The sequence below is a fragment of the Mobula birostris genome, chromosome 6, assembly GCF_030028105.1.
Source record: "Mobula birostris isolate sMobBir1 chromosome 6, sMobBir1.hap1, whole genome shotgun sequence".
Classification (NCBI taxonomy): Eukaryota; Metazoa; Chordata; class Chondrichthyes; order Myliobatiformes; family Myliobatidae; genus Mobula; species Mobula birostris.
In genome coordinates, this window is record NC_092375.1 from 101,721,297 (window position 1) to 101,739,665 (window position 18,369).

At 45.1% G+C, this 18,369-nt stretch overlaps 1 protein-coding gene across 2 annotated transcripts in view; it reads left to right on the forward strand.

The window, feature by feature from the left end:
* The window catches only part of pdia5 (protein disulfide isomerase family A, member 5), a 219,476-nt gene that overhangs the window by 182,360 nt on the left and 18,747 nt on the right, over positions 1 to 18,369 (forward strand). For both annotated transcript variants that reach the window (XM_072260943.1, XM_072260944.1), the window contains one exon: positions 12,352 to 12,422. In XM_072260943.1, the coding sequence (XP_072117044.1) occupies positions 12,352 to 12,422 (71 nt within the window). The remainder of the gene's footprint in view (positions 1 to 12,351; positions 12,423 to 18,369) is intronic.

The following is an 18,369-nucleotide window of genomic DNA, read 5'->3' on the forward strand; positions in this document are numbered from 1 at the left end:
AGTTGTGCAACCTGGTAACCTACGCAGATCAATCTAACCCTTCCCTCTTACATAACCCTTGATTTTTCTGTCATCCATTTGCCTATCTAAGAGTTTCTTAAATGTGTCTAATGTATCTGTCTCTGCCATCACTCCTGACAACACATTCCAGGCACCTGCCACTCTCTGTGTAAAAAAAACTACCTCTGACATTCCCCCTATACCTTCCTGCAATCACCTTAAAATTATGCCCCCTCCAAATTCATTTCCAAACTCCCTCTCCAACTGGATTCTTAACTTCCTCACCAACAGACTGCAATCAGTACAGGATCTGTTAAATCCACTCAAGTGAATAAAGGGGCCTTCATTAGTGCAGTACCTCTGTTACTTACAGGACTCACTCAATACAACAGGCCGTGGCCAGCACCAAAAGTACATGTTTGTATGTGATTTGCAGTAGCATATATCCCTCATCTGTACTTTTGGTTCCAATTCCACCCCCTTTTTTCCTGAACTTACTCAGGAATAAGAGGAAAGCCAAAGTAGTTTCCACATCTACTCATCTAAGGAAGAAAAGAAAAGAAATCTGGAGGTCAGGTAGAATCTGTGGAGAGAAATAAACAGTCAATGTTTCAGGCTGAGACACATCATTAGGACAGATGACTGAAACAGGTTCAGGGTGGACAGAATCTCCTTGATCCTACTCTTATTTCTGGAGTACCTAGACAACAAAGTCCTGTGCCAGACTCCTACCACAAACATGAGAAAATTTGTAGATGCTGGAAATCCAAGCAACACGCACAAAATGCTGGAGGAACTTGGCACACTAAAAAGCATCTATGGAAAAGAGTACATCCTGCTGAAGGGTCTTGGCCCGAAACATAGACTGTATTCTTTTTCCATAGATGCTGCCTGGTCTGTTGAGTTCCTTCAGCATTTCGTGTGTGTGCCAGACTCCTATTCATTGACTACTTACTCTAAGGACTACTCCCCTAAGGATTATTTTTTATTAAAAGTAGTTAGTGCATTTAGTAACTTATTTAAACTTGGCAACTGAAATCCTCATTTTGGAGCATTGTGTACAGATTTGGTCACCTACCTACAGGAAAGATATCAATAAGATCGAAAGAGTGTAGAAAAAATTTACAAGGAAACTGCCAGGAATTGAGGACTTGAGTTATGGGGAAAGATTGAATTTGTTAGGACTTTATTCTTTAGGGTGTAAGAGAATGAGGGGAGATCTTATCGAGTTATGCAGCATTATGAGTAGGTGAATATATGCAAGTGTTTTTCCTGGAGGTTGAGCGAGACTAGAACTGGAAGTTGAAGTTTAGGGTGAAAGGTAGAATATTTAATAGGGCAAGCTGAGGGGGATTTCCTTCACTCAGAGAGTGGAATGAGTTTGGAACAAGCTGCCTGTGGAAATGATGAATGTGGGTTGATTGCACCATTGTGCAGGAACTTGATTGGTACATAGATAGGACAGGTCTAGAGGGAAGTGGTTCAGATGCAGGTCAAGGTCACTAAACAGGATAACAGGTAATCATGGACTAGATGGACCAACGTACCTACTTCTGCACTGTGCTACTCTATGGTTCTTTTCTAAGTGGGAATGTTCTGAAGAACAACTTTCAGAAACAATTCAAGGCTGATTATTCTTCGCTAAGTCTGAGGCCTTGGACTAGATACCATGATGTTCTCCCTGAGAACAATGCAAGCTGTCATTCAGATCTGGGATCTGCCTTGCCTGCCTGACTCTGTTGTGCATAAATAGCTCCTTTTCTTTTTGACAGCATGGACTTGGATCAGGGAATTAAATGCAATAACTTGGATGAGGGAATTAAATGCAGCATCTCCAAGTTTGCGGATGACACGAAGCTGTGCGGCAGTGTTAGTGGTGAGGAGGATGCTAAGAGGATGCAGGGTGACTTGGATAGGTTAGGTGAGTGGGCAAATTCATGGCAGATGCAATTTAATGTGGATAAATGTGAGGTTATCCACTTTGGTGGCAAAAACAGGAAAACAGATTATTATCTGAATGGTGGCCAATTAGGAAAAGGGGAGGTGCAACGAGACCTGGGTGTCATTGTACACCAGTCATTGAAAGTAGGCATGCAGGTACAGCAGGCGGTGAAAAAGGCGAATGGTATGCTGGCATTTATAGCGAGAGGATTCGAGTACAGGAGCAGGGAGATACTACTGCAGTTGTACAAGGCCTTGGTGAGACCACACCTGGAGTATTGTGTGCAGTTTTGGTCCCCTAATCTGAGGAAAGACATCCTTGCCATAGAGGGAGTGCAAAGAAGGTTCACCAGATTGATTCCTGGGATGGCAGGACTTTCATGTGATGAAAGACTGGATCAACTAGGCTTATACTCGTTGGAATTTAGAAGATTGAGGGGGGATCTTATTGAAGCGTATAAAATCCTAAAGGGATTGGACAGGCTAGATGCAGGAAGATTGTTCCCGATGTTGGGGAAGTCCAGAACGAGGGGTCACAGTTTGAGGATAAAGGGGAAGCCTTTTAGGACCGAGATTAGGGAAAAACTTCTTCACACAGAGAGCGGTGAATCTGTGGAATTCTCTGCCACAGGAAACAGTTGAGGCCAGTTCACTGGCTATATCTAAGAGGGAGTTAGATATGGCCCTTGTGGCTAAAGGGATCAGGGGATATGGAGGGAAGGCTGGTACAGGGTTCTGAGTCCTGCACCTATTTTCTATGTTTCTATGATTGCTGGCTAGTCTCCTACCTGTGCTATAAATTTCTATGGTTCCTGCATGCACCCTGTGGAGCAGTAAACTGCACCATTTTCTGTCTTTCATCACCGTGGACGTATAAAAAGTGCAAATTGTAGGGATTACTGATCAACACAACACAGACTTGGCATATTCTCTAAAGGGTTTGAGGAAGAAAAGTCTCCATTGACACTGTCTATTAATTTCAGTTGTAATATGAATATAGAAAACCCCATGAGCTGATGATTCAGGCTTTTGTATTTTGGCCAGGATTATTCCGGTTGGCAGTTCCTATCAGAAGTGATTCAAATCTCTGTTGTCTTCCTTAATGTCAACAATACAAAGGAGATGGCTATCGATTTCAGGAGAACTTGCAGCACTATCACCCTCCTTTACATCAGTGACACAGTAGTGGAAACTGTGCAGTTTCAAACTCTTGGGCATACACATCACACACAACCTCTCAAGACACATCCTACACAGTCAAGAAACATCTCCTTCTGAGGAGACTGTAGAGAGTTTGCCTTTGCACATCCAGACTCCCGCCATTCTACAGATGGTGCAGTAGAGAGCATCCTAATAAGCCACATCGGTGCTTGGTAGAGAAACTGGTCAGTGGCAGACAGAAAGGCTCTTCAATGGGTAGTGAAAACTTCCTAATACATCTCCGGCACCAGCCTACCCAACACCAGGACTTGTGTACAGAAAGATGCTGGGAAAGAGCCAGTAACATCTTGGAGGATCCCTTCCACCCTGCTCATGGATTGATTGTCCCATGCCCATCAGGGAGGAGGCTACAGAGCATCTGTGCCAGGAACAGCAGTTACGTCCCCAAGCAGTAAGGCTGATCAACTCCTCCACCCACTAACTCCACCACTACTTCCTATCAGTCACCTTATTTACAGTGTAGCGTCACTTGATAAATGTACAATCAATCTATGTGTATGAGCTAATCTTAATGTATTTATATTTGTCCTTTATCTTTTTTGGGGGAGTTTTGTGCTGCATTGGATCCGGAGTAATAGTTATTTTGTTCTCCTTTACACTTGGTGCTGTGCTCCTGATGCAATATGCACATTACAAACGATGGATTAAACTTCACTGAGATGTCAACACGGAAACGGGCCCTTCAGCCCATCTGGTCTGTGCCAGCTTCTGCCTAGTCCCAACTACCTGCACCCAGCCCTCTGTACCCCTCTCGTCCATGTACCTGTCCAGATTTCTCTTAAATGTCATCATTGAACCCATATTTACCAACCTACCACTTCCGCTGGCAGCTCGTACTACACTTGCACCACTCTCTGAGTGAAAACATACCCCACCAGTTCCTCTTAAATATGTCATCGTTCTCCCTAAAGATGATAGTGTATTGGTAAGCACAATACTTTACAGTGCACTAGCTGGAAGATCAGGGTTCAATTCATGCCACTGTCTGTCAGGAGTCTGTACATTCACCCCATGACTGTGCAGGTTTCTCCGGGGCGGGGGCTCCTGTTTCCTCCTACATTCCAAAAACATATGAGTCAGGGTTAATGAATTGTGGACACGTTGGTGCTGGAAGCATGACAATACTTGCAGGCTGCCCAGCACAATCCTCACTGATTTGATTTCAAACAAAATATGTATTTCACTATGTATGTGTGACAAATAAAGCTAATCTCTAACCCTATGACCTAGTCTCCCCCAATCTGAGGCAAGAAAGCCAGCTTGCTTTCACCTATCTATACTCCATATCACTTTGTATACCTCTATATGATCTCCACTGTGCTCCAGGTTGAATCTCCAAAACTGTATTGATGTCATTTGTTGTGAAGATCTTTTGCAGACTTGAAACGACTCAAGACCACAGCCCCCCTCCCTCAAGTGTTTCCTCGATAAGTCATGGAGTTATAGAACATGACAGCACAAAAACAGGCCCTTTGGCGCCAAAGGTGACTAGTGGGGTACCGCAAGGCTCAGTGCTGGGACCCCAGTTGTTTACAATATATATTAATGACTTGAATGAGGGAATTAAATGCAGCATCTCCAAGTTTGCGGATGACACGAAGCTGGGTGGCAGTGTTAGCTGTGAGGAGGATGCTAAGAGGATGCAGGGTGACTTGGATAGGTCAGGTGAGTGGGCAAATTCATGGCAGATGCAATTGAATGTGGATAAATGTGAAGTTATCCACTTTGGTGGCAAAAACAGGAAAACAGATTATTATCTGAATGGTGGCCGATTTGGAAAAGGGGAGGTGCAACGTGACCTGGGTGTCATTATACACCAGTCATTGAAAGTGGGCATGCAGGTACAGCAGGTGGTGAAAAAGGCGAATGGTATGCTGGCATTTATAGCGAGAGGATTCGAGTACAGGAACAGGGAGGTACTACTGCAGTTGTACAAGGCCTTGGTGAGACCGCACCTGGAGTATTGTGTGCAGTTTTGGTCCCCTAATCTGAGGAAAGACATCCTTGCCATAGAGGGAGTACAGAGAAGGTTCAGCAGATTGATTCCTGGGATGGCAGGACTTTCATATGAAGAAAGAATGGATGAACTGGGCTTGTACTCATTGGAATTTAGAAGATTGAGGGGGGATCTGATTGAAACGTATAAGATCCTAAAGGGATTGGACAGGCTAGATGCAGGAAGATTGTTCCCGATGTTGGGGAAGTCCAGAACGAGGGGTCACAGTTTGAGGATAGAGGGAAGCCTTTTAGGACCAAGATTAGGAAAAACTTCTTCACACAGAGAGTGGTGAATCTATGGAATTCTCTGCCACAGGAAACAGTTGAGGCCAGTTCATTGGCTGTATTTAAGAGGGAGTTAGATATGGCCCTTGTGGCTACGGGGGTCAGGGGGTATGGAGGGAAGGCTGGTACAGGGTTCTGAGTTGGATGATCAGCCATGATCATAATAAATGGCGGTGCAGGCTCGAAGGGCCGAATGGCCTACTCCTGCACTTATTTTCTATGTTTCTATGTTTCTATGCCAGTAGTCTGTGCCAAACTATTATTCTGCCTAGTCCCATTGACTCACACCCTCCATACCCCTCCCATCCATGTACCTATCTGAATTTCACTTAAATTTTGAAATTGAACTCACATCCACCACTTCCACCGGAGCTCATTCCACACTCACCACCCTCTGAGTAAAGAAGTTCTCCCTAAAGTTCCCCTTAAATATTTCACCTTTCACTCCTAGTTCTCGTCTTACCCATCCTCAGTGGAAAAAGCCTGGTTGCATTTCCCCTATCTATGACCCTCATTATTTTATATACCTCTATAAAATCTCCCTTCATTCTCATACACTTTAAAAAATAAAGTCTTAATCTATTCAAACTGTCCCCGTGACCTAGGTTCTCAAGACCTGACAACATCCTTGTAAGTTTTATTTGCAGTCTGATATCTCAGGACCTGCATTCGATGGGGTTCAGAATGATGAGAGAGAACTTATTGAAACCAACCAGATACCGAAAGGCGTGGATAATGTGGATGTAGAGAGGATGTTTTTGTTAGAAGAGCGGTCTAGGATATGAGGGCATAGTCTCAGAATATAGGGATTTTCCTTTAGAACTGAGATGAAGAGGAATTTCATTAGCCAGAGGATGGTGAATCTGTGGAATTCATTGCCACAGACAGTTGTGGAAGCCGTCATTTGGTGTATTTAAAGCAAAGATTGATAGGTTTTTGATCAGTCATGGGGAGAAAGATTACGGGAGAGGCAGAAGAATAGGATTTGAAAATAAAATCAGCCATGAATGAATGTTGGAGTAGTCTGGATGGGCTGAATGGCCTAATTCTGCTTCTGTTTCTCATGGATTGGTAAAGCTTTGTGTTGTGCCTCACTAATCAGCTGGGAACCAGATTTTTGTTGCTTCGCACAGTAGCAAAGCGGTTAGCATAACGCTGTGACGCAATTTCCGGGTGCTCCAATTTCCTCTTGTATTCCAAGGATATATGACTTTGTCAGTGAGTTGTGAGCAATGCTATGTTAGCACCAGAAACGTGATGACATTAGTGGGCTGCTCACCACATTCCTTTCTGATTTGATTTGATACAAACTATGCATCTCACTGTATGTTTCAGTGTTTACTGTGGCATGCAAAAGTTTGGGCACCCCGGTCAAAATTTCTGTTACTGTGAATAGTTAAGTGAGTAGAAGATGAGCTGATCTCCAAAAGTCATAAAGTTAAAGGTGAAACATCCTTTTCAACATTTTAAGCAAGATTAGGCCCTCAGTAAGGGCCTCACCTTTGTCCCCCTTCGTCCACACTTCAGCGAGTTCCGCGTTCGCCATGACGCAGAACTCTTCTTCCGCTGTCTCCTTCTCCAAGCCTACTTCTTCAGCAAGGACTCTTCCACCCCCACTGATGACCCCTTCTCCCGTCTTCAACCATCCTCCTCTTCATGGACACCCCGCTCTGGTCTTCTGCCTGCTCTAGATCTCTTTATTGCTAACTGCCGACGGGACATCAACCATCTCAACTTCACTGCACCTTGTTCCCATTCCAACCTCATTCCTTCCGAACGCTCTGCTCTCCACTCCTTCCACACTAATCCTATCCTTATTATTAAACCCGCCGATAAGGGGGGTGCTGTTGTAATCTGGCGTACTGACCTCTACCTTGCTGAGACACAGCGACAGCTTGCGGATACGTCCTCTTATTTACCTCTCGATCATGACCCAACTAAGGAGCATCAGGCCATTGTCTCCCACACCATCACCGACTTTATCTGCTCAGGGGATCTCCCATCCACTGCTACCAACCTTATAGTTCCCACACCCCGCACTTCCCGTTTCTACCTTCTACCCAAGATCCACAAACCTGCCTGTCCTGGCAGACCTATTGTCTCAGCTTGCTCCTGCCCCACCGAACTCGTTTCTGCATACCTCGACACGGTTTTATCCCCCCTTGTTCAATCCCTTCCTACCTATGTTCATGACACTTCTTATGCTCTTAAACTTTTCGATGATTTTAAGTTCCCTGGCCCCCACCGCTTTATTTTCACCCTGGATGTCCAATCCCTATATACTTCCATCCCCCATCAGGAAGGTCTCAAAGTTCTCCACTTCTTTTTGGATTCCAGAACTAACCAATTTCCCCTACCACCACTCTGCTCCGTCTAGCGGAATTAGTCCTTACTCTTAATAATTTTTCCTTTGGCTTCTCCCACTTCCTCCAAACTAAAGGTGTAGCTATGGGCACCCATATGGGTCCTAGCTATGCCTGCCTTTTTGTTGGCTTTGTGGAACAATCTATGTTCCAAACCTATTCTGATATCTGTCCCCCACTTTTCCTTCGCTACATCAACGACTGCATTGGCGCTGCTTCCTACACGCATGCAGAACTCGTTGACTTCATTAACTTTGCCTCCAACTTTCACCCTGCCCTCAAGTTTACATGGTCCATTTCCAACACCTCCCTCCCCTTTCCAGATCCTTCTGTCTCTATCTCTGGAGACAGCTTATCTACTGATGTCTACTATAAGCCTACTGACTCTCACAGCTATCTGGACTATTCCTTTTCTCACCCTGTCTCTTGCAAAAATGCCATCCCCTTCTCACAATTCCTCCGTCTCCGCCGCATCTACTCTCAGGATAAGGCTTTTCATTCCAGGACGAGGGAGATGTCTTCCTTTTTTAAAGAAAAGGGCCTCCCTTCCTCCACCATTAACTCTGCTCTCAAACGCATCTCCCCCACTTCACGCACATCTGCTGTCACTCCATCCTCCCACCACCCCACTAGGAATAGGGTTCCCCTTGTCCTCACCTACCACCCCATCAGCCTCCGGGTCCAACATATTATTCTCTGTAACTTCTGCCACCTCCAACGGGATCCCACCACTAAGCACATCTTTCCCTCCCCCATCTCTCTGCTTTCTGCAGGGATCACTCCCCACATGACCCCCTTGTCCATTCATCCCCCCCATCCCTCCCCACCGATCTCCCTCCTGGCACTTAACCTTGTAAGCGGAACAAGTGCTACACATGCCCTTACACTTCCTCCCTTACCACCATTCAGGGCCCCAGACAGTCCTTCCAGGTGAGGCGACACTTCACCTGTGAGTCGGCTGGGGTGATATAATGCATCCAGTGCTCCCGATGTGGCCTTCTATATATTGGCGAGACCCGACGCAGACTGGGAGATCGTTTTGCTGAACACCTACGCTCTGTCTGCCAGAGAAAGCAGGATCTCCCAGTGGCCACACATTTCATGCCCCATTCCCATTCTGATATGTCTATCCACGGCCTCCTTTACTGTAAAGATGAAGCCACACTCAGGTTGGAGGAACAACACCTTATATTCCATTTGGGTAGCCTCCAACCTGATGGCATGAACATGGACTTCCGCTAATGCCCCACCTCCCCCTCGTATCCCATCCGTTATTTATTTATATACACACTTTCTCTCTCTCTCTCTCTCTCTCTCTCTCTCTCTCTCTCTCTCTCCTTTTTCTCCCTCTGTCCCTCTGACTATACCCCTTGCCCATCCTCTGGGTCCCCCCCCCCTTTTCTTTCTCCCTGGGCCTCCTGTCCCATGATCCTCTCATATCCCTTTTGCCAATCACCTGTCCAGCTCTTGGCTCCATCCCTCCCCCTCCTGTCTTCTCCTGTCATTTTGGATCTCTCCCTCCCCCTCCCACTTTCAAATCTCCAGCAGCTTTGATGTGTGTTGCTTGAATTTCCAGCATCTGCAGAATTCCTCGTGTTGGTGTATTATTTTTGTTTTGTACAATTTTAGAGTTTAAAAAAAAGGAAAGGAGCAATATGCAAAAGTTTGGGCTCTCAGATAACTTTTACCCAAGGTCTGAGACCTTAATTAGCTTGTTCGAGCTATGGCTTGTTCACAATCATCGTTAGGAAAGGCCATGTAATGCAAATTTCAAAGCTTTATAAATACCCTGACTCCTCAAACCTTGTCCCAACAATCAGCAGCCATGGACTCCTCTAAGCAGCTGCCTAGCACTCTGAAAATTAAAATAAATGATACCCACAAAGGAGAAGGCTATAAGAAGATAGCAAAGCGTTTTCAGGTAGCCGTTTCCTCAGTTCGTAATGTAATTAAGAAATGGCAGTTAACAGGAACAGTGGAAGTCAAGTTGAGGTCTGGAAGACCAAGAAAAATTTCTGAGAGAACTGCTATTAGGATTGCTAGAAAGGCAAATCAAAACCCCTGTTTGACTGCAAAAGACCTTTAGGAAGATTTAGCAGACTCTGGAGTCGTGGTGCACTGTTCTACTGTGCAGCGACACCTGCACAAATATGACCTTCGTGGAAGAGTCATTAGAAGAAAACCTTTCCTGCATCCTCACCACAAAATTCAGCATTAGACATTTGCAAAGGAACACCTAAACAAGCCTGATGCATTTTGGAAACAAGTCCTGTGGACTGATGAAGTTAAAATAGAACTTTTTAGCCGCAATGAGCAAAGGTATGTTTGGAGAAAAAAGGGTGCAGAATTTCATGAAAAGAACACCTCTCCAACTGTTAAGCACGGGGGTGGATCGATCATGCTTTGGGCTTGTGTTGCAGCTAGTGACATGGGGAACATTTCACTGGTAGAGGGAAGAATGAATTCAATTAAATATCAGCAAATTCTGGAAGCAAACATCACACCGTCTGTAAAAAAGCTGAAGATGAAAAGAGGATGGCTTCTACAACAGGATAATGATCCTATGATCCTAAACACACCTCAAAGTCCACAATGGACTACCTAAAGAGGCACAATCTGCAGGTTTTGCCATGGCCCTCACAGTCCCCCGACCTAAACATCATCGAAAATCTGTGGATAGACCTCAAAAGAGCAGTGGATGCAAGACGGCCCAAGAATCTTACAGAATTAGAAGCCTTTTGCAAGGAAGAATGGGTGAAAATCCCCCAAACAAGATTTGAAAGGCCCTTAGCTGGCTACAGAAAGTGTTTACAAGCTATGATACTTGCCAAAGGGGGTTTTACTAAGTACTGACCATGCAGGGTGCCAAACTTTTGCTTCGGGCCCTTTTTCTTTTCTTGTTAATTTGAAATTGTAGAAGATGGAAATAAAAAAAATAATCTTACTTAAAATATTAAAGAAATGTGTCACTTTTGACTTTTTGTCTTATGGAAATCAGGTCATCTTTTACTCGCTTAGCTATTCACAGTAACAGAAATTTTGACCAGGGATGCCCAAACTTTTACATGCCACTGTATGTGACAAATAAAGCTAATTTTTTTTGAGCTAATCTCAAATAAAATATGTAATATTCCAACCTAGTCAGGTGACTTTCAACCCAGGACTCCATCCAGAGACCTGTTCCATGTATCACCACGTTGTGTGGGTAGATGACGGCCAATCTGAGGCAACCCATCCTTCAGCAGAAGATCCCAAACAGCTAGCCAGTGCATGTCTTACAGACACTTTATCACAGAACCATAGGACACTACAGCACAGAAAACAGGCCATTCAGCCCTTCTAGTCTGTGCCGAAACATTATTCCGCTAATCCCATTGACCTGCATCCAGTCCATTAGCCCTCCAGACCTCTCCCATCCATGTACCTAACCAATTTATTCTTAAGACTTAAGAGGGAGCCTACATTTAGCACGTCAGATGGCAGCTCGTTCCACACTCCCACCACTCTCTGAGTGAAGAAGTTCCCCCTAATGTTCCCCCTAAACCTTTCCCCTTTCACCCTAAAGCCATGTCCTCTTGTATTTATCTCTCCTAATCTAAGTGGAAAGAGCCTATTCACATTTACTCTGTCTATACCCCTCACAATTTTGTAAACCTCTTTCAAATCTCCCCTCATTCTTCTACGCTCCAAGGAATAAAGTCCTAACCCTTTCCTTGTAACTCAACTTACGAAGACCCGACAACATCGTAGTAAATATTCTCTGCGCTCTTTCAATCTTACTGATATCCTTCCTGTAGTTAGGTGACCAGAACTGTACACGATGCTCCAAATTTGGCCTCACCAATGTCTTATACAACCTCCGCATAACATCCCAACTCCTATACTCAATACTTTGAGTTATGAGTGCCAGGATGCCAAAAGCCTCTTTGCAACCCTGTCTACCTGTGACGCCACTTTCAGGAAGTTATGTATCTGAACTCCCAGATCTCTTTGTTCCTCCGCACTCCTCAGTGCCCTACCATTTACTGTGTATGTCCTACCTTGGTTTGTCCTTCCAAAATGCGACACCTCACACTTGTCTGCATTAAATTTCATCTGCCATTTTCTGGCCCGTTTTTCCAGTTGGTCCAGATCCCTCTGCAAGCTTTGAAAGCCTTCCTCGCTGTCCATCATCCACATTTATGGATAATGAAGACCTTGTGTACATGTGGGATCGATGTCACATCTGATTTATTCTGCCAATACCACACACAGGGCTGGAGAATGAAAATGATTTGTTTCAGTAATGTCACAGAGTTATCTCCATACATAAACAGTTAGGATAAGTAGCTCCCATGAGGATTATGCATGATCATAATAACATCAGAAGAACAAACGCAGCATTGTACATTATGCCACCAGCTTTGGAAGATATAATGAAAGATTAATTTAGTTTTTTAATTCCTTCACTTTTTTTGATGGCCTTTTCAGATATTAACGATCAAGCTTTCTGATTGTGATCAATGTGAAAAATGAACAGCTCTTTCATTATTTTTCATTCTAGGGTGCCCTCACTGTAAGAACACTATCCCGCATTTCGCAGCAGCTGCTGACCACTTTAAGGAGGAGCGAAAGGTAATTGTATGCCTTAAGGGACTGTTGCTGTCTCTTAAGCTTTATGCAAAACAATTCAGCTTTTCATTAGCATGAAATTGCACAAATATGTCCCCCATGGCTTATTGGTGGATGCCCCAAGTATGGAATTAGAAATTTAACTCGAGTAGTTGCACTGTAAATAAAAAAAATGAACAAGGTTTTGTTTAGAAGGGTGATGAAAAGGCAGAGAGATACAAGATTATGAGAAGATCTAGGGGTACACTTAGAGAGAACCAGGATTCTGGAATATTACACAAAAAGCTGGAGCAACTTTGCAGATCAGGATGCATTAATGGAAGGAAATGGCATTTGACATTTCAGAAACAGATTTATTTTTGCTGACATATAGTGTGAAATTTGTTATAAACGTGATGTGTGTTGCTTCAGCTTGTGACATCTATAGTCTCATGTCTCCACATTAGAATATCTTTGTTTCGCCTCGTCTTTCTGCTTGCAGGCAAGATGGAGGGAGATTTCCTACTCAATTCAGTAGGAAATTCAGGAGAAGTACAATGACATAAATAACCAGCACAGCTGCTGCATCAGCACTAGGGAGATATTTTAAACTTGACCTTGAGTGTTGTCTGAGGGGGGTTTGTAAGTTCTCCTGGTGACCTACTGGGTTTCTCCAGGTACCCTGGTTTTTCACCCACAATGTTTAGACTCACAGGTTTGCCAGTTAAATGGCTGCTGTAAGACCTCTACCCTCACATCCATCTAGAATGGATGTGAGTGGTAGAGGTCTCGGCCCGAAACATCAACTGTACTCTTTTCCGTAGATGCTGCCTGACCTGCTGAGTTCCTCCAGCATTTTGTGTGTGATGAGTGGTAGAATCTGGATGGGGTGGGATTGATGGGAATGTGGAGAGAGTAAAAATAGTGAAAATGTAAGATTAGTGTAAGTGGGTGATTGATAGTCTGCATGGCCTCAGTGGGTCGAAAGGTCTGTTTCCTTGCTTTATGTAGGAAATTCTGTGGAAAAGTGGACCTTCCTACTACTAGAAATACTTGAAAAAATATAATCAAAGGGCAGAGTAGACAAATATGAGGGAGAAGCAATTGGAAGGTTATGTTGATGAAACTAGATGAAGATGGTTTCAAGAAGTCTCCTACAGGCATAAACCTGGTGATCTGTATAAGTTTCTCTGCCACAGATCATGTGGAACTCTGCATAGACTGGGTTTGAACCTGAAACCATTCTTGGCATTTTATCCAAGTTGCAGCAACACTCACAACACGCTGGAGAAAATCAGCAGGTCGGGCAGCATCCGTGGAAACGATCAGTCAACATTTCGGGCCGGACCCCTTCATCAGGACTGAAGAGGGAAGGGGCAGAGGCCCTATAAAGAAGGTGGAGGGAGGGTAGGAAGGAGAAGGCTGGTAGGTTCCAGGTGAAAAACCAGTAAGAGGAAAGATAAAGGGGTGGGGGAAGGGAAGCAGGGAGGTGATAGGCAGGAAAGGTGAAGAAGGAATAGGGGAAAGCACAATGGAGAGTAGAAGGAGGCGGAACCATGATAGGCAGTTGGGAGAGGGGGCAAAGTGAAACCGGGAGGGGGAGGGAATTACCGGAAGTTGGAGAATTCTGTGTTCACACCAAGGGGCTAGAGACTGCCCAGACGGTATATGAGGTGTTGCTCCTCCAACCTGAGTTTAGCCTCATCATGGAAGTAGAGGAGGCCATGTATGGACATACCCAAATGGGAATGTAAAGCAGAGTTGAAGTGGGTGGCAACCGGGAGATACTGTCTGTTGTGGCAGACGGAGCGGAGGTGCTCGATGAAGCGGTCCCCCAATTTGTGTCGGGTTTCCCCGATGTAGAGGAGGCCGCACCGGGAGCACCAGATGCAATAGATGACCCCAACAGACTCACAAGTGAAGTGTTGCCTCACCTGGAAGGACTGTTTGGGGCCCTGAATGGTGGCAAGAGAGGAGGTGTAGGGACAGGTGTAGCACTTAGGCTTACAGGGATGAGTGCCGGGTGGGAGATCTGTGGGGAGGGACGTGTGGATCAGGGAGTCATGGAGGGACCAATCCCTGCGGAAAGTGGAGAGGGGTGGAGAGGGAAAGATGTGCTTAGTGGTGGGGTCCTGTTGAAGGTGGCGGAAGTTGCGGAGGATAATGTGCTGGATCCGGAGGCTGGTGGGGTGGTAGGTGAGGACAAGGGGAACTCTGTCCCTGTTGTGGTGGTGGGAGGATGGGGTGAGGGCCGAAGTGCGGGAAATGGAGGAGATGCGGGTGAGGGCATCATTGATGACGGTAGAAGGGAAACCACGATCCTTAAAGAAAGAGGACATTTGAGATGTCCTGGAATGGAAAGCCTCATCCTGGGAGCAGATGCGGCAGAGACGGAGGAACTGGGAATAGGGAATGGCATTTTTGCATGTGGCAGGGTAGGAAGAGGTATAGTTGAGGTAGTTATGAGAGTCAGTGGGCTTATAAAAGATATCAGTGGACAGTCTGTCTCCAGAGATGGAGACTGAGAGATCGAGAAAGGGGAGAGAAGTGTCCGGGATGGACCAAGTGAATGTGAGGGCTGAGTGGAAGTTTGAAGTAAAGTGGATTTCACCTACCACCCCACCAGCCTCCAGATCCAGCACATTATCTTCCGCAACTTCCGCCACCTTCAACAGGACCCCACCACTAAACACATCTTTCTCTCTCCACCCCTCTCCACTTTCCACAGGGATTGGTCCCTCCACAACTCCCTGATCCACACGTCCCTCCCCACGGATCTCCCACCCGGCACTTATCCCTGTAAGCGTAAGTGCTACACCTGTCCCTACACCTCCTCTCTTGCCATCATTCAGGGCCCCAAACAGGTGAGGCAACACTTCACTTGTGAGTCTGTTGGGGTCATCTATTGCATCTGGTGCGGCCTCCTCTACATCGGTGAAACCCGACGCAGATTGGGGGATCGCTTCATCGAGCACCTCCGCTCCATCCGCCACAACAGACAGGATCTCCCAGTTGCCACCCACTTCAACTCTGTTTCACATTCCCATCTGGATATGTCCATTCATGGCCTCCTCTACTGTCATGATGAGGCTAAACTCAGGTTGGAGGAGCAACACCTCATATACCATCTGGGTAGTCTCCAGCCCCTTGGTTGAACATTGAATTCTCCAACTTCCGGTAATTCCCTCCCCCTCCCTTCCCCTATCCCAGTTTCACTCTGCCCCCTCCCCCAGCTGCCTATCCCTCCCTCATGGTTCCGCCTCCTTCTACTACCCATTCTGCGTTCTCCTATTCCTTCTTTACCTTTCCTGCCTACCCTCCCCCGCTTCCCCTCCCCGACCCCTTTATCTTTCCCCTTACTGGTTTTTCACCTGGCACCTACCAGCCTTCTCCTTCCCACCCTCCCCCACCTTATTTATAGGGCCTCTGCCCCTTCCCTCTTCAGTCCTGACGAAGGGTTCCGGCCTGAAACGTTGACTGATCGTTTCCACAGATGCTGCCCGGCCTGCTGAGTTCCTCCAGCGTGTTGTGAGTGTTGCTTTGACCCCAGCATCTGCAGATTATTTTGTGTTTACGATTATCCAAGTTGCAGTTGGTCTCAGCAATATTTTTGTATGAATGAGAAAAATTTGGACACATATCCAGTCCCAATAATTACCTATTCTCGAAAACATACATCAGGTGAAACCAGATTGGTGACACAATGTCACTTTCCTGAACAGAAGCCTCATATCTTGAAACAGTAGCTCACTACTGAAGCACAGGATAGAAATGGATTATTCATCCCATCTTGAAATCCATACTTTTTCCCTCCTTTTCAGATAGGACTACAGATCTGGGAATATAGATCCATAAATCCTTGAAAATACCGTCACAGATAAATAGGTTCATAAGCAGAGCTTTGGACACATTGGCCTTCATAAATCGAGTACAGGAATTGGGATGTTATGTTAAAGTTGTATAAGACATTGGTGAGGCCTAATTTGGAGTACTGTGGGCAGTTTTGGTCACCTACCTACAGGAAAGATATGAATAAGATTGAAAGAGTGCAGAGAAAATTTACAAGGATATTGCTGGTACTTGAGGAATTGAGTTACAGAGAAAAATTGAATAATTTAGGACTAGAGCACAGGAGAGTGAGAGGAAATCTGATAGAGATATACAAAATTATGAGGGGTATGGATAGGGTAAATGCAAACAGGCTTTTTCTGCCATAGTTGAGTGAGACTAGAACTGAAAGTTATAGGTTAAGGGTGAAAGGTGAAATATTTAAGGGGACCTGAGGAGGAACTACTTCTCTCAGAGGTTGGTGAATGTGTGGAACGAGCTACCAGCAGAAATGGTGGATGTGGGTTTGATTTCAATGTTTAAGAGAAATTTGGGTAAGTACATGGACAGGAGGGGTATGGAGAGATCAATGAGACCAGACAGAATTACAGTTTGGTGCAGACTATATTGCTGAAGGTTCTGCTTCTGTGTTGTAGTACTGTATGACTGGATATATTCACCCATTTGAAATTGAAACTCGAGAGAAACAGTCCCATTCCTTTCTGACTGTTGTAATTCACATCACTACAGTCCTTCTGATCACAGTTTGTCTACATTTTGATGACTCTGCTGACTTGGAAGGAATTAACATTTCATTGAGTTCAGGAGCACTTAGCTGAGCAATAGATGATGCAGAGCTGTATCAGTGGATGAAGCAGCAATTCCTGCTCAGACTGGGTCAGATTTTTGAGTTCCTTTTGTTTCGTCAGTTATCATCTCAACTGCATGCTGGTGTCCTCCACCTACCCTGTCTTTGACCCCTAAAAACCTGCTGGTAGCAAAACACAAAGTGAATCTGAGATTAGAATTCAAAGCCATGCCGAAGAAGTGCTGCATTATCAGCTAGGTGTCAGCCATTGCTCAGTGGTCGGAGGTTCAGTTCCCTATCCAGGAGAGCGTGCAACAACTCCTGGCTCTTGCTATTTGGTGCTGCTCAGTAAGTAGTGGTGCGATCTCTCAAGTCAAGTAAGATGTCCTCCTAAGGGATTGTCTATTGTTCGGTTCTCAGGTGGCTACAGAGGCTGTTCCAGGATCAACATATTCTGGTGCAGTATGGACACGACTAAGTGGTAGCTGTGGTTAATGTTTGGGTCTTTTGGTTGTTCACAGCAGCCACTTGTTTTCTGCAGCACAGCAGAAGTCACTCTCACATAGCACAGCTCCCTCTTGAGCAGATTTCCTTCAGGTGTTATCTATTGAGTGTAATGTCTTCCCAGTTTTTAGAAGTAATGTTGAATTTCTTCAGGCTGAATTTGATGTTATCTTTGAGAGTGCTCACTGACCTTCCTTCAACTGGGAGTGAAGGCTTGGTTTGGGGAGACAAGAGTTAGGTATCCAAATTACATGACTTATCCATCAGAGTTGGTGTTGCCTTATCATAGTGGGGATGCTGCTCATGTTGGCCTCCTCCAGTACGCTGGTGTTAGTGCATCTGTCAGTAAGTATACATTGGTAGAGATGTTGTCTTTCAGAAAGGATGACCATTGCAGGACTTTGAGTCTTCTCCAACATCCTTTCAATACTTATCGTCAATGTTACTGAAATATGGATTATTGTGTGAGACTCACTGTGCTCTATCTGGCTGCCATTATCTTCACTACATAGCTACAGGTCGAAAAGTAGTTCATGGATTGTAATCACTTTAAGCTATCCAGAGGTATGGGACTTATTTTATATTCAGGTATCTTTTCCATCATAAAATAAGAAAACTTAGCCCATCTTACCAAGAAGATCAAACCAAGAAGACTTTGGTTATCCTTCCAAGTGTGACGTTTATAAAAAGATTCCATTTATTTCCTGAGTTTTTATTTTAGTCTGAGTCCACTTACGTCTAACACGAGGAATTCTGCAGATGCTGGAAATTCAAGCAACACACATCAAAGTTGCTGGTGAACGCAGCAGGCCAGGCAGCATCTCTAGGAAG